Source organism: Cydia amplana, chromosome 18, assembly GCF_948474715.1.
Source record: "Cydia amplana chromosome 18, ilCydAmpl1.1, whole genome shotgun sequence".
Taxonomy (NCBI): Eukaryota; Metazoa; Arthropoda; class Insecta; order Lepidoptera; family Tortricidae; genus Cydia; species Cydia amplana.
The window spans coordinates 18783-40581 of record NC_086086.1 but is presented as its reverse complement, the minus strand read 5'-3'; the positions used below and the strand labels follow the sequence as shown (position 1 = coordinate 40581).

Sequence of the window (21799 nt, the reverse complement as noted above, 5' to 3'; positions counted from 1 at the left end):
AAATCCCGTTTCTTTCCAAACGGCTCTTTTTTTTCGGATTTTTACGGAAAAAAACCATGACATTTACCGCTTTAATCTAGCGATTTAAACAGGTTTCAATCGGTTATTTTTCTTAATACTGGTGAGTAAGTAGGTGAATGATTATAGACTTACTTTGCCATTGACATCGGATCGGTGTCAGTTCAGTTAAGTTTTCACAGTTGTGTCATTACGCTTATTGGTTTTTTTCTTTAAAAATCCGAAAAAAACGGATAAAAACGAAAATTTCATAAATTCCCGTGATTTTTTCCGACATTTTCAACGCTAAGCAGAGCAGAGCAGCGCAGTGAACAGGGCAATGTTGCCTGAAGTGTTGCCGCAAACATGCATAGGTATACAGTGTGGAAAGATAAGTCGGGCCCTGGAGGGAAACTACCTTAAATCCTTAAGCTAGCTCATTTTACTTAAAGGAGACATTCCTTTATTTTTAAAATGAAACAAAACTGCATTCAAAAATTTTCTAAAACTCGCTTGCCTCGCCCGGGACTCGAACCAACTAAAATTAAAAAAAAAACACTACCTATTTTATTATACTTATCGATAGTATTATTATTCAGAATAAAATTTCTCTAACAAACATTTGGTCTTAAAAATAAAAATGATCGTTAAATCTAACAGTAACAAACGGGACGATTAGATGGCCTGCAAGAAATATATTAAAAGAAGTCCATGGGCGTCAGGTCTGGACTTCTTGCAGGCCATCTAATCGTCCCGTTTGTTACTGTTAGGTTTAACGATCATTTTTTTTTTAAGACCAAATGTTTGTTAGAGAAATTTTATCCTGAATAACAATACTATCGATTAGTATAATAAAATAGGGAGTGTTTGTTTTTTTAATTTTAGTTGGTTCGAGTCCCGGGCGAGGCAAGCGAGTTTTAGAAAATCTTTGAATGCAGTTTTGTTTCTTTTTAAAAATAAAGGAATGTCTCCTTTAAGTAAAATGAGCCAGCTTAAGGATTTAAGGTAGTTTCCCTCCAGGGCCCGACTTATCTTTCCACACTGTATATCATGCTAGTTTCACCAATACTCGACTCGACTGAATACTGATGCTAAAACTGTATTAAGCCCTATTGTAACGTATTCTGGCAAATAAACATTTCTATTCTATTCTAATATTCTAATATTATGTTTAAATTAGTAAGCGACCTTTGTTTAGTAGCCATACATAAGACGACAGTGGACGACTGATTCTCCATACAAACGTTATCCCCATTTTCTTCCCTGGGTGCCTATTGATATTAAAGAAGATATATTTTTACACAATTTAATGAATATTGATCATAATAGCTCCTTCGTTTGATTTATTTCGATACATGGTCGAGCCAGCGAGTGTTTATACTTTGCTATGATCCTGCTACTGCTGCTACCAAGTGGTCCAGCAAGATACCGGCATCGGCATGGACGCCAATTCGAACTTATTCATTTGACATCAAAATATCTGAAGTGATGTCATTTAGTTACCATGCGCACCGCACGTGCAGTTCGCTCGTAAGTACTTGATTGGCGGGTAAACCACCACCTCTTTAGTAGGTAAACTGTCATTCTATGGAACTTGCTAACTATATATCACTTTTGATTTCCGTAAAACTGCCCGCCTTAATACAAGTAAATAGGTAGATGTGAAATGTAACGTAGCTTTCATTTGATCGTGCGTAAGTACCTCTACGCTTTTCAGGTTTCCTTACCCGAACCGAGGAGTACCTAAATATCGGAACCCTATTGCTTATGCTTACGCTCCGTCTGTTCGTCTGTCAGTCGATCCGCCTGGCTGCGCGACCCAGAGAGATACAAGATTAACTCGAGAAAGTACGAGGATTCTCGTACTTTCTCGAGTTAATCCTTGAGGAATAAATTACAGTTTTCAGACTTTTCCCTGTATTTATAGTGTAAGACGATATTACTTGCCAAATTTCATAGTTCTAGGTCAACGCGGGAAGTAGGTACCCTATCAATTTTGATTTCCTTGATGATGTCTAAATTTACCTTTGTGGCCGTATCTTTTATTCAGGTCTTATAAGTTTGATTTTACACAGCTTAAGGGACCGTAGACTTGAGTATATATTTAAATTACAACTCGATACCTCTAGGCGTTTCCGAGATAAAGGGGCTTGACAGACAGACGGGTGGACAGGCGGACAGACGGATGGACAGCAAAGTGATCCTATTTATAAGGGTTCCGTTTTTTCCTTTTGAGGTACGGTACGGAAAAATACCGAGATCCCAGATACTCTATACGGAACCCTAAACATAACAACACCCAGCTAATTTAATGACATTTCTTTTGAATAGTATTATGAGGAATATGAGTTATATGAGGTCGGTTTAGACATTTAAAACTAAATTAGGTAGGTAAGTAAGTGCATCACATATTTTTATTTTAACCGAGTAAGGCAATAACAAATCGTATATGAAATTTTTTACGTGCGATCATCGACCCGGAGGCCAATCTTAAATTTTGATGTCATTCGCTCGTGTCGTGAGCCTCGCTCACGCCAATTGATACATGTAGGCAGGGCTTGTTAACGTTACCAATTCACATTATAAAGTAACGTTACTTAACGTTAAAATCATAAAAATACCTTATTACCGGTAGTAAATGGTAACGATACTTGATAACTTAACATTATTATAACGTTAGCTAGTTAACGTTAATTTTACCGGTAATTTTACATTTTATTGCAGGGCTTGTTAACGTTACCCAATTCACATTATAAACTAACGTTACCAAACTAACGTTAACACTATCATTCTTTAAGCTGATATTTGCTTGTAATTTCATACACAATTTTAAGGCCAGTAGACCTTATTGACCATAAATACGGCAGGGCTTCTGTCAAATTGAAATAGAATCAGTCAAAATACATTAAACATAATTATGTACGTTAGTAAAACTCAACTTTAATTCTAGTAGTTAGAGTTCATAGTCTTTTGTCATTATTCTTTATGTTTATCAAATGAAAGAGGTGGTATTCTACTTGTTTAAGATCTTTGTCCAATATGCATTGCGTCTCACTCTCTCATTAAGCAAAATGTGAGACGCAAATGCACAATGGACCGAGATTGGACAGATAAAATACCACCCGGCTGTGTCGGAATATATTTGCCAAAATAAGAAGGTTGCAAAACGTCATAAATTAGTTTATTAAATATGATGGTATAGCTAATTCGTTACTTGGTCGGTTTATATTAGGTACAGGCGTCTTTGATATAATATACGTCAAGATTATATAGGTTGGATAATGTCTTGATTTCTTTTGTGAAATATGGAGGTGTTGCTGAAATGTAATTTAGTCGGATTATATTAAATGAGACACCTATTTATTGATGTTACTGCTTGCTTGTAAAATAGTCTGGTCAGCACAGTTCATAATGTATGAGAGCTCTACATGAATTCTCACACCAGAGATTTTTTGAGATGTGATAACCTATGTTGCAAATACTATATTTAAAAAGAAATCTCCACAAAATATGTCACATTCTTTTAATAAATCCAAACTATTATTAAAATACAAAAAATATATCAAAACATGAATCCGACACTCGAGATTTTTTAATATGCAGTTCTCAAATATATACTCATTATGTATTTATATTTTCTCCCAGCTTGACACCAAAACCAGCTCCCAATAATTTTCTTTATTAAAAATATTTTTTTTCATAAAAATAACAACTAATGTGTACATAAAAATTACATGTTAATTAAGCTCTGTATATTTACTATATCCTACAAAAAAATCTCTCACGTAAATTAATCCATTTAATTACTATTAACCATTTTTGTTTTGAAAATGTTTCCGTTGCTTCGAGAAAATGGTCAGTGGGTTTGTTTTTCACTTTCTCAAATCTCTTTCTCATGTTAGTGTAACAACAAAAAATCTCCCACGTATATGTAATACATATTGTATGGAATAAAATTATTATTAAATCATCCAAGCTATTTAAATTACCCTAAATGGCGGGTACTGATTCACTGTAGAGAACGTTTTATCGACTTCCATATCTCCGTCTCACTTCAATGTTCGCGGCAGACGATCGTTCCGCTTCAACAGCCGAGAGTTCGCGATCCGGTCGACCGTTAATTCTCCCATGACTATCTTACCCAGTTTCATCGGTATGCGTTGCGCGCTTACTTAACACACCTCAGGCCAAGCTCCTATAAAACGCGCAATGCATGCATACATTGCGGTATCTTCTATATGTCACATATGTCAGCTATGAGGCCTATGAGGCTATGAGGCTATGACATGGCTATGACAGACTGTGGCAGTTAGTTCCAAACAAGTATACAGACTTGTCTACCCACCATAAAGTTTAGCGTAAAGAGAATATATCACTCCTTAGTGAAATACCATACGGTTTGTGCGAAGTTGAGCGTTATGTCAATGCTAATAAAGATGATGGTTTGACTTACGGAAATGAATAATATAATATCATTTTATTTTATATTTCCAATTCCCGTTTCATTTACACCCAATATTAAATCTTTTTCCGTAATAAAATGCGTATATAATTACTGTCATCATCTGTATTTATTTTATTTCTTTAACCCCTTATTCATAAACGCGCTACAAACTTCAATTAGCTAATAATAGTAATAATCGTTTGTCCTTATCTGTCACTTTAATTTCAAAATTGCTGCAGTCGACTGCATTGCTGTAGAAAACGTGAAAAAGGTCATTCAAAGGGTAATAGGGTTATATACACCGCGGGGGTTATTACCCGAAAGATTTAAACCAACGATTTTAGATCCTAATTAGAGTATATAAAGTTATATAACACATAGTCCAAAAACCCTTAATTTAAGAGATATTAATTATTTAAAACAAATCACAAGTTAAAAAATTTCAATTCTAACACACCCTTATGCGTGACGTAGCCACCAACTAATTTTACACGCAGACGCACTAACTGCATGGTTATTAGCCAAATTCGAACTTCTAACGAAATTTTGTTCTGTTCTCAATCACGAGAGTGCAAACTATTTACCTTCACGATAACTGGCTGATAGTTTGACGAAAATGACGAAATTGATGTCAAGATATGCGCAAGATAAAATCTTTAAATTTGATTGACTGTAATAAATAAAATTCGCCATGCCGCATTATCCTCCGGCTCATTTAGCGGATATTCACTTTGTGTACGGATTTGGAAACCCGAAGAACTATGTGCTTACGGCACGACGGACCCACTTCAGCCTCGTTCCCAGTTCGTAAATTGGCTAGACGAACAATACCCTGAGAGGTGGATTGGCCGTGGAAGCAACGTCCTAACCTGGCCCGCCCGGTCACCCGACTTAACGCCATTGGTTTTTTTTCTATGGGGAACTCTGAAAGATAAGGAAGGAATACTCAACACCAGTGAAGTCTGGAGAAGAATTATTAATAAAAATTCGAACGGCTTCCGAAGAAATAAAGAACACTTTTGTAAACCTAAATAATGAAATCCGTTTAAAAATTAAAATTTAAATTCTCGGTCATGGAAAACTTACAAAATTATTGTTTTTTTCAATAAATCTATAATTAATATTATTGTCGGGAGAAATTCTGACCGTGTAGTCGTGTAAGCTTCATAGCCCATTCTTCAAAAAAATTCTAGTTAGAAATTACTGTTTAGGTAGTATAAAATATAAAATAAAAAAAATGTTTTTTCTCAAAAACGGGAACAGATATCAAGTTGTTAATTCGCAGACGGGTATTCAATATGATATATAATTCACCCGTGTAGAAACATTTTACTGTGCAATTAATGTAACTTTAACTTTATATTGACTCCACTATTAGTAATTCGGTATTGTTAGATTACAATTACAAAGTAATCTGGGAATCGGTAATCAGATTACAAAGTAATTTCGAGTAATCGTGGAACCAGGAATCAATTACGAAATGCCCATCTCCATTTAATATGTCTTTGTCTCACGGAAGTTTTGTTATTAAAATTGCCCATCTCTGCTTGAGAGTGAATGAACATTCGCTCGATTGTCAACGATGATGGCACCTATCAGTTAATCAAACGGTAAATAAGCAGCTGTTAACGTTACCTACTAACGTTAACAATGGTGTATCGATACCTTTGACTTAACGTTAGCTCAAATTGACAGCTGCTAACGTTACCATTTTGTTACCGGTAAAGAGTAGTATAACTAACGGTACCTGGTCTAACGTTAGTTACAACTTAACGTTAAATCTGTCACCTTGTGGTAACGATACCAACTTTTTAACGGTATTTAAAGCCCTGCCCGTGACCTTCCGACTTGTCTCCGAGAGCTGACCAGACCAGGAAAGGTTGGAATCGAAAACTAATCCGAGATTCTTAACCCGACTACTCACCGGAATTAAAGTATCCTCAAAAAGGATTGGAGCAACAGGATGTAGGTGAACATCATTCTTAAAAAAATCTAAATGTAGGTACATACCTACTCGAATTGGCCTCCAAGCGTAACTTACACAACACACACACATTTATAACAGAATTTATTACCAATTTTAATAATAAATGTCTACATTTGTCATTTAGGTATTGGTAATGTATTTAAATGTCTTGTCTTCAATATAAATATTTTCCTCACATCGTAAAACTTAATAATCTTAGCCATTTTTAGGGTTCCGTAGCCAAATGGCAAAAAACGGAACCCTTATAGAACTACTATACTGTTGAAACTTAATTGGTAAGTAGATGTATTCTGTGAACCGCATTAAGATTTTCACACAAAAAAAAAAAAAACAATAAATTTTGGGGGTTTTTTTCATCAAACCCATACGTGTGGGGTATCTATGGATAGGTCTTCAAATATGTTATTGAGGTTTCTAATATCATCTAATCTAATATCAAGACACTTCCAAAGTGGTAAAATGTGTGTGTGTGTGTGTGTGTGTGTGTGTGTGCGTGTGTGTGTGTGTGTGTGTGTGTGTGTGTGTGTGTGTGTGTGTCGTAACTACTAAAATAAGAGAATGATAAAACTAAAAAAAATGTATGATGTACATTACCATGCAAACTTCCACCGAAAATTGGTTTGACGAGATCTAGTAAGTAGTTTTTTTTTAATAAGTACGTCATAAATCCCCTAAATACGGAACCCTTCATGGGCGAGTCCGACTCGCACTTGGCCGCTTTTTAACATTAAGGTCAAATGTTAATAATATTCTGTAGGGCAAAGTGTACGGAAAATCATTATTGTCGTAAAAACATTGATGAACATTTTGAAATATTAGGTATTATCATTAGGTAATAAATAACAATTCTTAACAGTTATTTTTTGCACAGTAGCTAAAGGATGTTTCCGTCTCGATACAACGTTTTAGCACAGAATAAATAATAGTACTAAGTACAGAAGACTCACTCTCTAACAAAACGCGTCTGTTACGATCAGCACAGATATGGCCGCTAGGTGGCGACAGCGCCACGCGCGGCTTATGGCTTTCCCCAAAATTGAGGCCGAACGGATGTACTTTTAGCTACCTGTAGCAAAGCGACGAAATCGCGGAGTGAGACACGCCTGGTTTTAGTCACAGCCGTCACAGGTTTAGTATTTACACGTGACATGTAGCCTTACCTAATACGACGAGATTAACACTGATCCGACACACTCGCTAGCATGTGAGTAACTTACTTTCTATGCATCTCGCTCATAGGTACTGGCATAATAAATTGTAGGTACCTAAGGTACATGGATAAAATCTCGCCGAGACAATTCTAAAAACTCCAAACACAGTTAGGTTGTGTTGTTTTATCACAGAGTTCCTAATGGCCATCCTGTCTCCATCATCAGATCAGCTCGATAGTACCATAATATTGCATTGTCATCCGATTTACATAGGTATGTACCTATGCAAATTTTCATCTTCATCGGAAACCGGGAAATAGGTCAAATTTAACTTGCAAGATTTGACCCTAACAAACATACATATTACATAGGCACATTGCAAGTTAACAAAAGCGGCCAAGTGCGAGTCGGACTCGCCCATGAAGGGTTCCGTATTTAGGGGATTTATGACGTATTAAAAAAAAACTACTTACTAGACCTCGTTCAAACCAATTTTCGTTGGAAGTTTGCATGGTAATCTATATATATAAATGCAAGTGTCCTGACTGACTCATCAACGCAGAGCCGAAACTACAAATGTTAGAAAGTTGAAATTTGGACACTAGGTTGCATTTATAAAATGTATAAGAGCTAAGAAGCGATTTTGAGAAATTAAAAAGGGGATGAAAGTTTGTATGGGGTTCAAGTTTTATTTTGAGCTAGGAAATTGAAACTTCGTAAAAATATATATTATTAAAATACAAGAGAACAGGTTTCAGCGTTTTTGGAAATTCATCTCCTAAAGTGGTGAAAAATGGGTTGAAAGTTTGTATGGCGATCGAAAAAAATTGTGAGTGCGGGACTTGAAACTTTGTATATGGGCATATTATTAAAATAAAAGAAAAGTAATTTCAGCGTTTTTAAAATTCATCCCCTAACAGGGTTAGAAAGGGGTTGAAAGATGGAATCCATTACAAATTCTTTGAAACTTCTTATAAACGCCTAACATAAAATAAAAAAATAACATTAACTGAACGTTATTAAAAATTCAACCCCTAAGGGGGTTAAAAGGGGATGAAAGTTTGTCTTGGAGTTCAAATTTTATTGTAAGTTAGGAACTTGAAACTTCGTAAAAAGGTATTATAATAAAAGAAGAGAAATCTAATTTCAGCGTTTTTGAAAATTCATCCCCCAAGCTGGTGAAAAAGGGGTTGAAAGTTTGTATGCACATCAAATATTTTTTTTTAGTGCGGGACTTGAATCTTTGTACAAGAGCATATTATAAGAATACAAGAAAAGTAATTTCAGCGTTTTTAAAAATTCATCCCTTAAAAGGGTTAAATAAGGGTTGAACGTTTGTATGGAGATCAAATATTTTTTTGAGTGCGGGACTTGAATCTTTCCATAAAGGCATATTATTAGAATACAAGAAAAGTAATTTCAGCGTTTTTGAAAATTCATCCCCCAAGGTGGTGAAAAAGGGGTTGAAAGTTTGTATGTGCATCAAATATTTTTTTGAGTGCGGGACTTGAATCTTTGTATAAAGGCATATTATTAGAATACAACAAAAGTAATTTCGGCATTTTTGAAAATTCATCCCTCAAGTAGGTAAAAAAGGGGTTAACATTTTTTATGGAGGTCAAACATTTATTTGAGTGCGGGACTTGAATCGTTGTATAAAGGCATATTATTAGAATACATGAAAAGTAATTTCAGCCTTTTTTTAAATTCATCCCCTAAAAGGTTTAAGAAGGGGTTGAAAGTTGGTAGAGAGTTCAAATTTTATTTAAAGCTAGGAACTTCAAACTTCGTAAATAGGTAGTTACGTAGTAGGTTTTACTAAATAGTGGATTTGAAATGAAAATATGCTGGGGGTTGAGAGGGATTATATCGAGAACAATTTTATTCAGTTAGGGGCTTGAAACTTCGTAGCCAGGTTGTGTATAATAATTAACAAATAATTAACAGTCCCTACTGCTATCTTTTGCTGCATAATTTTCTAAGCTAATGTAGAATATATAACCACCAATATACAAATCCACGCGTACGAAGTCGCGGGCAACAGCTAGTGTACATCATATTTTTTTTTTAGTTTTATCATTCTCTTATTTTAGAAGTTACAGGGGGGGGGGGATACACATTTTATCACTTTGGAAGTGTCTCTCGCGCAAACTACTTATTGAGTTTAGAAAAAAGCGGCCAAGTGCGAGTCGGACTCGCCCATGAAGGGTTCCGTATTTAGGCGATTTATGACGTATTAAAAAAAAACTATGGGTTTGATGAAAAAAAAATGTTCGAGTTTCAGTTGTAAGTATGGGGAACCCCAAAAATTTATTGTTTTTTTTCTATTTTTGTGTGAAAATCTTAATGCGGTTCACAGAATACATCTACTTACCAAGTTTCAACAGTATAGTTCTTATAGTTTCGGAGAAAAGTGACTGTGACATACGGACGGACAGACGGACAGACAGACAGACATGACGAATCTATAAGGGTTCCGTTTTTTGCCATTTGGCTACGGAACCCTAAAAAATGATATTAGAAACCTCAATATCATTTTTGAAGACCTAATATCCATAGATACCCCACACGTATGGGTTTGATGAAAAAATTTTTTTTGAGTTTTAGTTCTAAGTATGGGGAACCCCACAATTTTTCTTTTCTATTTTTGTGTGAAAATCTTAATGCGGTTCACAGAATACACCTACTTACCAAGTTTCAACACTAAAAAAGTGGCTGTGACATACGGACGGACGGACGGACGGACAGACAGACAGACAGACAGATAGACATGACGAATCTATAAGGGTTCCGTTTTTTGCCATTTGGCTACGGAACCCTAAAAAGCTTGTAAAAAAGTAAATTAATGAGCGCGATAGTCCCGTTTCAGTCTCCATTGCTCAAATGTGTGCAAAACATGCAGGTTGCTAATCTTTACGCGTTTTACAGTTTTACAGGGTTGAAGCTAGCATTACAGCTGCATCAGGATGCTCGACCGGTTCATCGACTTGTGCTACGAGGCCGACCTCGACACGTCCGAGCACCCGGAACTGCTGGAGCTGGCGCGCGAGTTGGTCAACGAGGACCCTGATACCAGGGCCGCGGCCATCCAGGAGCTCCGGAACATGATATACGGTGAGATCATCTTTAACATCATTTCAGCCTCCTATCGCCCACTGCTGAGCATAGGCCTCTCTAGGTACGCCACTAATCCCGATCGTGAGCTAGTCTCATACAGAAGTGCCCCGCGATTTTCCGAATGGTGCTGTCGTCCGCCCAAAAGCTAACAGGAGCTTCTTTCAACCGAAAGCGTCTGTGAACACTCTGGTCGACGACGGTGAGCGATTTGGTCCGCGGTTGGTATACATTACATACGGTTAGAAGAAACCAGGCTGTACAAGTTTAGTTAGTACGTACCTATGTGTAACTTCTCATCGCTCAATTCTATTATTATTCCGATTTTTAGCAACGAAAACTATGATATGAATAAATTATTATAAATAAATTAAATATAAAAAATTATCTGAAGTAAACACCACCTGGCTCGGTTTGAAAAATATTTATCATCGGATAAAATGTGTCGTTCGTTTCATGGTCTCGTTAATTGGAGGGGGCTATCGCAAAATTGTAGTTTATTATGTTACTTTTACACGTTTTAATCCAGTAGGATCGCTCGATAGGAAGAAATCACGAATAAATAAGTAATTGTCTAATTTGCATTTCCTTTCAGTTGTATGCCTATCGTTACTAGGGTTGCCAGATGGTCGGGATTCGGCGGGATTCTCCCGATTTTTAGCATGTGTTCCCGATTCCCGACAAAGTGAAAATTGTCCCGAAAAACAGCATCACGTTATAAAACAATAATTTCAAGTTTCAAACTGTCGTCGAGCGAGCGAGCGACCCGCGTCGAGCCCGTCAGCGTGCGCGCGGGGCGCGCGTGGCGAGATTGGGCCAAGGACCGGAACCGGTTACCTTAACCGGGGTTTTTCATAGGGTTATTTTAGAAGTGGTTATAAAAACCCCTACCATAACGGTAACCGTCTGATAAGGTAACACTTTGATTCGGTAACCGTATCAGATCGAGTTAACCCCTGTTACCGGTAACCGAAATAAAAACCCCGTCTATGCTGTTACCTCATAATAAGGTTTTGAACCAGTTCAAACGATTGTAAACTTTACGCAGACTTAAATTCAACTTATTATTGAATAACCGTGGTTGGCATGGGCGGTCTATGAAGCCTCCAGCACAAACAAGTTTTTTTGCCGGTAACTTCGCTTATTGACAATTCAAACAATATTGCACTTTGAGTCCTTAAGCTAAAATTGAAAACAAGTGAGCAATTACAGTATTATTTTTAGAGCGACAGCCGCGGCGCAGCGCGGCCATTCCTTTGTTTATCTTTATACCTGTGTGTTCCTATTGTTTTTGTCAATTCTAGTTTAGAAATTTTTAGAAAAGGGGTTGCAAGTAAACAACATCCTATCCTAGTAATATCTGCTATTATTTAGATATATTTTATGCTACTTAGATTATTATTTTTATTTTCGGGTTCACACTTGATATGTACCTACAGATTAAAGACTGATTTAAAGAAAAATTTCACCTAACTAGTAATTTTACTGGTACCTAGTTAGGTATAATTTATCTTAAGTGATTTAAAAAAAAAAACACTTTGTGATAAAGATACATGCGCTAGCGGATTGTGGTAGATATTTTACCATTGTTAACAAATGACATATGTACTAGTTATTATGAGCTTATTTTATAATAAGCAATTAAAGTCTATTTTTTTATTCGGTAGACTAAAATGACATTTCATAGTATGAAATGAAATGACACATGATGTTCATACTACGAAATGTCATTTTAGTCTACCGAATAAAAAATAGACTTTAGTTTAAAATGTTTTCAGATGCGGTGAGTTGTATGAGCTAAGTCGTAATTTACCTTGTACCGCTTAATGCAGCGATCAGAAAATATCTATAGCAGTTATAAACTTATTTTAATACTACAAATCTTTCATTAATACCAGGGGGCTCAGCACGGTTCCATTTTTATCGACTATCACTATGCCCGTCACTTTCGCACTTACATACTTGTTAGAACGTGACAGGCATGGTGATAAACGATAAAAATGCGACCGTGCTACTAGGGCAGAATTCATTATACATATTCATTGGGTATCTATAACATTGGTAGGTGAAATAGTTTTGATTAAATTAAATAGATACATAATTACATACATACTTAGTAAGCAGTGTTGGGCATTCAAGAATAAAATCATTATTTAAATAAGAATTCCTAAGAATAAAATCATGTTGATTTTATTCCCGTCAAAATTATTCAAATAATTTTGATCGGAAATAATTCGTATGTGAAAAAATTGAATAAGAATAATCTCATTCTTAATCAAATAAATATAATCATGATTTTACATTCTAAATAATATTTCTGGATTAAACATGTAGTATGGGTGCCGTATAGGCGTTACGTATAGATGGAAGTAAATTAGACAAGAAACTATTATGTTTCTTGACTAATTTATACCTGATTTTATGCAATAAAATCTTACAAATTTAATTTACTGCCGCATAGTCTTGGTATTGGACGATACCCGTATTTATTTTAATGTGATAACTAAATCATCAGGTACAATTCAGCTGCTCTGAACGGATGGTGGATAGCGAAACTCTTCAATGGCTGTGCCTAAATTAATGTAAAAAATAAAAAACCGGCCAAGTGCGAGTCTGACTCGCGCAGGAAGGGTTCCGCACCATTACGCAAAAACCAGCAAATAAATCACGTTTGTTGTATGGGAGCCCCACTTAGATATTTATTATATGCTGTTTTTAGTATTTGTTGTAATAGCAGCAACATAAATTAATTATTTGTGAAAATTTCAACTGCCTAGCTATCACGGTTCATGAGATACAGCCTGGTGGCAGACAGACGGATAGAGGAGTCTTAGTAATAGGGTCCCGTTTATACCCTTTGGGTACGGAACCCTGAAAAAAGATGTTTTTAAAGGTAGGATAAGGAATGGCTTGATATGGTGTATTCCTATTTCTCCCCGCCGGGCACAGATGGGAATAAACGCTTCATTTAAATCATTCCCATATGTCCCCGCCTCATGTATCGCGGCGATCACGTTGGGCAGGAACAAATGGGGAAAATACTCATGATTTTTTTCTGTTTTCGAATTATGTTTAGTATAATTCGTTTTTTTTTAGCATTAGAAAGAACTTGAAAGAAGGTAAGCGACTTTTTAAAAACCATAACTATTACTTATGAAAGCAGAAGACTATAAAAGATCGTATTAGATTCATAATTGTTACATATTTACCGTAACTTATTTTTAAAATGTGCTTTTCAATTAAAAGAGACATCAAGATTGTTTACCTTATTTCTAATGCTAAAAAAAGCGGCCAAGTGCGAGTCGGACTCGCCCATGAAGGGTTCCGTATTTAGGCGATTTATGACGTATTAAAAAAAAAACTACTTGCTAGATCTCGTTCAAACCAATTTTCGGTGGAAGTTTACATGGTATATACATCATATATTTTTTTTAGTTTTATCATTCTCTTATTTTAGAAGTTAGGGGGGGGGGGGACACACATTTTACCACTTTGGAAGTGTCTCTCGCGCAAACTATTCAGTTTAGAAAAAAATGATATTAGAAACCTCAATATCATTTTTGAAGACCTATCCATAGATACCCCACACGTATGGGTTTGATGAAAAAAAAATTTTTGAGTTTCAGTTCGAAGTATGGGGAACCCCAAAAATTTATTGTTTTTTTTCTATTTTTGTGTGAAAATCTTAATGCGGTTCACAGAATACATCTACTTACCAAGTTTCAACAGTATAGTTCTTATAGTTTCGGAGAAAAGTGACTGTGACATACGGACGGACAGACAGACGGACAGACGGACAGACGGACAGACGGACAGACAGACAGACATGACGAATCTATAAGGGTTCCGTTTTTTGCCATTTGGCTACGGAACCCTAAAAAACGAACTATAGTATGTGGTTTCAGTATCCGAGTTACTACCAAGACTTATGGTGTTTTTAAAAGCTCTTCTGATATTTAAAATTTGCATTTATTATTTAGACGGAAATTAACAGGTATATCGTTTGACACAACGCTTGCCGCACGTGTTTAGCAAATGCTGACAAAGAATTCACCACGCCACGACTTAATCCTATTGTTATTGCCAATGAGTAATAAATGACGGTCTCAAGTGCAAACACGCCTGCAACTTTCTGCAAATCTATTTAATTATAGTGATAAGCGTAGGACTCTTTTCTTACCTGCAGTAATTTACTATCTCATTCACTTTCCGTAGGTGTGAAAGAGATAGCATACGTAAGACCTCAAGGCTGGTAGGAATAATAAACAAAATACATACTTAATACGCAAAGAAATATACATTGAACCATCATAATTATAATTTCGCAGTTTACTTTCTATGTAGCTTCATTATAAAATTATCATCACCGTTTCGAAGGCTTCAAAAAATTCAAATCAATCCGACCATTGAAAAGAGGGGTGAAATTCATTTTACTATCTATATACATTGTACTACATATAATATGACGTATAATATGACCAAATAAATGCCATTTAACCTTGTTACCACTAACTCATGTATCTACAATTACATCAATTAGTCATGACACGGCAGAGTACTGATAACAATACTGTAGTGTAGTACAATAATAAGGCTTTATTGTTGTCACTATGACTCTCACCGCATTCTGCTTAATCCTAAATATCCTAATACAATAGAAAATACCACGACCTTTAAACATTCGGTGCACTTGCGTTGTAGCGCGTGCCAGCGGAGCGCAGCGTTTCGATTTAAATACGCATGTTGCTTCGCCTGTGTAGGTATATTTATTATCTTCATGTTATTAGGTACTAGGAAGTGCAAATAATTGACTTCATACATGAAAGATATTTTCCAGATTTTGTTCAATAGTTACCTTCAACAACACGAGAGTAATCTAGAGCAGAGTTGGGCAAAAAATAACTTGAATAAGAATAAGAATAAAAACAGAAATTTCATTCTTATTCCAATCGATTTGAATAAGAATAATTCTTGCACTCGTTATTTTAGAATAAATAGAAAGTGAATAAATCATGACACTTTTATTTTAAATGACAAAGACAAAACGGAATATTTATTCCAGATGTAGGATTATACTAAATAACGTTTTATTCAATTAGAATGTTATTCTGAATTAATTTAACTTTTGTAGTTACATACTACTACTTTTAATTTTGTAAGTTTCTAAAATAAATAAAACAAATAAAATAGATAAAACAAATGAAATAAATGAAATAAATAAATAAAAACAAATAAATTATATTATTTACATCTATTTTATTAGTATTGCATTTTAGTTTTTATATAATATTATAAGTATTAGTTTAATTTTTAAGTAGGTTTATTTTAATTTTAGTTTAGGTTTTAAATTTTTAATTCATACTATTCATAGTTAGTTGTAATGTTTTTTTATTATTACCTTTTAAGTTAAATAAATGAACTTTATCCTAATAAAATAAATAAGATAAATAAAATAAACGAAATAAATAAAATATATAAAATAAACAAAATCAATAAAATAAATAAAATAAACAAAGTAAATAAAGTAAATAAAGTAAATAAAGTAAATAAAGTAAATAAAGTAAATAAAGTAAATAAAGTAAATAAAGTAAATAAAGTAAATAAAGTAAATAAAGTAAATAAAGTAAATAAAGTAAATAAAGTAAATAAAGTAAATAAAGTAAATATGGTAAATAAAGTAAATAAAGTAAATAAAGTTAATATGGTAAATAAAGTAAATAAAGTAAATAAAGTATATAAAGTAAATAAAGTAAACAAAAGTAAATAAAGTAAATAAAGTAAATAAAGTAAATAAAGTAAATAAAGTAAATAAAGTAAATAAAGTAAATAAAGTAAATAAAGTAAATAAAGTAAATAAAGTAAATAAAGTAAATAAAGTAAATAAAGTAAATAAAGTAAATAAAGTAAATAAAGTAAATAAAGTAAATAAAGTAAATAAAGTAAATAAAGTAAATAAAGTAAATAAAGTAAATAAAGTAAATAAAGTAAATAAAGTAAATAAAGTAAATAAAGTAAATAAAGTAAATAAAGTAAATAAAGTAAATAAAGTAAATAAAGTAAATAAAGTAAATAAAGTAAATAAAGTAAATAAAGTAAATAAAGTAAATAAAGTAAATAAAGTAAATAAAGTAAATAAAGTAAATAAAGTAAATAAAGTAATTAAAGTAATTAAAGTAAATAAAGTAAATAAAGTAAATAAAGTAAATAAAGTAAATAAAGTAAATAACGTAAATAAAGTAAATAAAGTAAATAAAGTAAATAAAGTAAATAAAGTAAATAAAGTAAATAAAGTAAATAAAGTAAATAAAGTAAATAAAGTAAATAAAGTAAATAAAGTAAATAAAGTAAATAAAGTAAATAAAGTAAATAAAGTAAATAAAGTAAATAAAGTAAATAAAGTAAATAAAGTAAATAAAGTAAATAAAGTAAATAAAGTAATTAAAGTAATTAAAGTAAATAAAGTAAATAAAGTAAATAAAGTAAATAAAGTAAATAAAGTAAATAAAGTAAATAAAGTAAATAAAGTAAATAAAGTAAATAAAGTAAATAAAGTAAATAAAGTAAATAAAGTAAATAAAGTAAATAAAGTAAATAAAGTAAATAAAGTAAATAAAGTAAATCAAATACATAAAATAAAAAATAAAAAAAAATAAACAAAATAAAAAAAAAATAAAAATAATCAAAATAAATTATATAAATAAAATTAACAAAATTAATGACAAATAAAATAAATGAAATAAGTAAAATAAACAAAATAAAAAATAGACAAAATAAGTAAAATAAACAAAAACATTAAAATAAACAAAAACATTAAAATAAGCAAAATTAAAAAAAATACAAAAATAACAAAATAAACTATTAGTTCTATTAATAAATTAACTTTTTCTTTTAGTAGGTATTTGACTGACGGCACATCACTAAATACGAATGTAGCAAACCAATAAGCAACCGATAATAAAGGTTACCATAACTGAATAAAAACCGGTTAAAAACCCCTAACAAAAACCCTAACGCGATGGGGTTTTGAGATTAACTCGGTTAAAGGTTAAGGTTACCGTTTCAATAAGCTTACCGTTACAATCAGGTAACAGTATGATAGGGTTACCGAATGATACGGTAACCGAATTGATTGGGTTACCGAATGGATAGGATTAAGCGTAAAGAGGGGTTTTCCGGTCCTTGGATTGGGCAGAGCAGCTGACATAGTGCCAATAATGTAAAATATCGTTGTTTTTAATACAATTAATTTAATTTGAATGGTTTTTTTCCCGACTTAAGGCCCAAAATCCCGAAATTTTAATATTTTTTCCCGATAATAGCGCCTTTCGATCTGGCAACCCTAATCGTTACCCTATACGTACTTACACATTTTTTTTTTCAGAATAAAAAATACCTAAACAATATACATTTATAGCAGGATATTTTTTTATGATAAGTATAGAAAGCGAACGAGCAGACGAATCGCCTGATAACTCGTTTAAGGCTCGCATACAGCCCGCCCGCAGTCTGCAGCAAACTGCTTGAAGATATTAAATGTGGTGTTGGTTGGTTGTATTGCAGAGCGCGGCGAGTGCTCGCCGCGGCGCATGGACGACGTGTTTCTACTCAAGTTCCTGCGCGCGCGCCGCTTCGTTGTGCGCCGCGCGCACAGACACGTAACTACCTATCACTATTGTCTTCATTAATCCTACTTAAATGTTCAAGACTTCTTCGCTCAAGTTTTTATAATTGAGCGATATAATTTTATAATTGGCATTGCCGCGCTGGATGGCTATGGATAGCCTTTGCACCAGAAACCACTCGGAGCGGGGGTCCGCGCACCATGTTTTTCGCGTCCACCCCCCAGCAGCCCGCCGTTTCCACCGCGAAAGGGACAAAAATGTACCCTGCTCCCAGGGCGGCATACTTTTGCCGCTCCGCTTCACTGCAGCCTGAGACTCGGCCGCCGCTCCAGCCACGCGCACCGTGCGACTAATATTCCTTAATTACATTCTGAATTATCCATCCCTAACCCCGAAAATATTACCTACACAAAGTCAGATTCTAAATCCGTAAAATAATAGAGTTATGAGCCGACGCTTGCAGCGTTATTTGTGTGATAAATAAATATTTTGTGGTCGACGCTATTAAGAATTTGTTCCTAACCTGGGGGTAATTACCCCCGTGGGGGTAAAACTGGTATTTTACGGGGGTAATAAGCTAACCTAATATAACAATACAACAAACGTACGCGTTTTATTTTTTATTACCATTGGGAGGAGGGGTAAAATCAGGTTCCCTACCCCTAGTTAGTCATAGGGGTGACCGGACTGAAAAGGTTAGGAACCACTGACTTAGTACTTATTGTAAAATTCCTTAATTAAATTTTGAATTTTGAGCCAGAAACACTACACTACACCTACCAGCGCCATCTACCGAAATGTCCATCTAGCTAGGGCTACGTCCCTAAAAGCCAATAAAGATTGAATATTCAAATGTAAAACACTTATTCTCGATATTTATAGCAAAATACTATGATTATGGATATTGTTTTATGGAAAGACACAGTAATAATGAATGAAAAACAGAAGTATTAACGACCTCTAGCATCGAGTGGCAGAATTACAAAATGTACATACACCGGGCAGTAGATGCCGCTAGCGGTACCTATCCAAAATTTAGTGTTCATAATTATTAATAAAACAAAAATATTACTTTGCTAATCCGCCCGTCTCCTCTACACACAAAGAGGGCGAAACACATGTCGAGTTTTACACTTTTGGTGGTGGTTAGTTATATTTTCTTGCGTTTTTATTTTTACGGTGGAATGTTGGGAACATTAATTGCATACAAAAAATAAGCAAGGACGTAGGTATAAAGCGTTAACACTTCAACTTCACAAGATTTCAACGTTGGTATTGTAACGAATCCAATAATCAATAATCAATTATGAGTACATCCAAAAACACTACACTACTAGCGCCATCTACCGATACGTAGAGGTCAAGGATCCAATGCAACGCCCGTAAAATCCAAAAATATTAATAATATATATGTAAGACACTAATTCTTGATATTCATAACAATATTGCTAGTGGGAGTAGTATGTATACTAGGGTTGTGAAATTTTTTGTAGCTACCGAAATAAATCGTAAAAATCAAGCAAAACACGTGCACTAGCGACCTCTAGCAGCGAGCGGCTGAACTACAATAAGTTCATCCACTAGGCAGTAGATGCCGCTAGTGGTACATATTCATGGTTATCTAACCCTAACCCTGAAAATAGTCCCCAAGCTAGATTCTAAGTAATTCCGGTAAATAATATTATAAATAAAATATTATAAACCGTACTGTATAATTTCGTTAAATTGTTGCGATAATTCACGTGCTTGAGAAACGTTTAGTTACAATTAGATGACCTAGATGGTACTAAAATGGTAAGCAATGTTTAAACTTTATAACTATGAAACTACTACCAAAGACATATTATGTAACTCCGTATTACTTCTCTATTCTCTTTACTACTACTGAAGCTTTAAAGTTACTAAACCTTGCATTTTGCGTTGTTTATATTTTTAAGAAAACAACGAATATAATGTCGATAAGAAAAATCTAGTTCGCCTCTCCGCTTAAAAACAAGCTTTCAGTCAACCCCCGCTACGTTATATTAAGGTATATTATGTTATGTAGATATTATACATATTTATATAAATAATTAAATTCGACAAATATATCGGCAGTTGGTCCGGTACTGCAACTTCCTGGAGCAGTACCCATATTTGTACCGAAACGTGGACTTCTGGTCGCTGACGAAGGTGAAGGGCGCCTACGAGTCCGCCATGCTGTACCCGCCCGGTATTGGCCGCCTGCTCATCGCCCGGTTCGGTGAGTATCTACTAGGTAGGACGGTCTACCGTACAGTACCCGCACCTGTACAGAGATCCTTCAAATCAAGGGTGAACAGGCACCTTCTGGGCAGGCTCGCTCCATCGTAGGCCACGTCTTCGCCTCGGCTAGTCTGTGGCCATGAGTAAGCCCATTTATAATAAAAAAATAAATAAAAAAAATATATGTGGACTCTGGGCGCTCACGAAGATGTAGGGGCGCCTACAAGGCCATCATGCTGGTGATTTTAATATTTTCTGTTATAGGTAATTCTGATTTGTATCTCCAGGCACATGGGACCCCGACGACTTCCCCGTGGAGGACCTGGTGCGCGCCGCGCTGGCCTTCATGGAGATCGGTCTGCGCACGCCGCGCGCGCAGGTGCTCGGCGGCACCGCCATCTTCGACCTCGAGGGCATCACCATGAAGCACATCGCCACGCTCACGCCCACCGTCGCCTACCAGATCGTCTGTCTGACCGGGGTAAGCCGGAAAACCCTTAAGTTACTTCCACAGCCGCCATATCGGGTCCGCAATGCCAACAAATTTAAACATTCAAAGTGGTTTTTAGTCTGGCAAAATTAGGTCCCTGGGACTCAAGGACTCAAATATACTTGTAGGTACGTTGGTGCGCTACAAAGGAGTGGCTGCATGGTTATAAGTAGACTTTAATTAGACGAATTTGCGGACTCAATTCACTCAATGGTCTCATTTCTTACTCTCTACCAAGACACAATGAAAATAACTTTAAATGACTTCATAACTATCATTAAATTTCAGTACATATTCGTCCTACACTTTATTTCCATTTTCATCAACGACATCTAAATATTGGTTTCCAGTACGCGCTCCCCGGCATCATGCACGGCTGCCACATCATCAACTACAACTGGCTGCTGAACACGTTCTTCTTCCTCTTCAAGCGCTTCATCAGCAGGAAGGCCTGGGCCAAGATCCACTTCCACGGCAGCGACCTGGAGTCGCTGCAGCGGCACGTCCCGCGCGAGTGCCTGCCGCCGCGCTACGGCGGCACCTGCCGGCTGCACACAGACTTCGAGACGGGCTTCAACAAGATCAAGAAGTACAGAGACAAGGCGTTTGATCGCGAGATGAAGGAGTTTGGGTGGTCGATGAAGGAGTGATGTGTAGGGGGCCTTATTAGTCTTGCCTTGGCGGTTCATTCTTTTTGACGGTCCACTTGTGCTGTACGGTTCGTGAGGATTTCTCGGTTTTGCGTTTAAG

At 35.1% G+C, this 21799-nt stretch overlaps 1 protein-coding gene across 1 annotated transcript; it reads left to right on the top strand.

Annotated features, from left to right (window-relative positions):
• Positions 1-10544: 10544 nt before the first annotated feature.
• LOC134656238 (clavesin-2-like) lies at positions 10545-21799 on the top strand. Its single transcript, XM_063511740.1, has 5 exons — positions 10545-10693; positions 18254-18348; positions 20413-20557; positions 20847-21040; positions 21400-21799. The coding sequence occupies exons 1-5, from the start codon at positions 10546-10548 to the stop codon at positions 21697-21699; spliced, it is 882 nt and encodes a 293-aa protein (XP_063367810.1). The 5' UTR covers position 10545; the 3' UTR covers positions 21700-21799.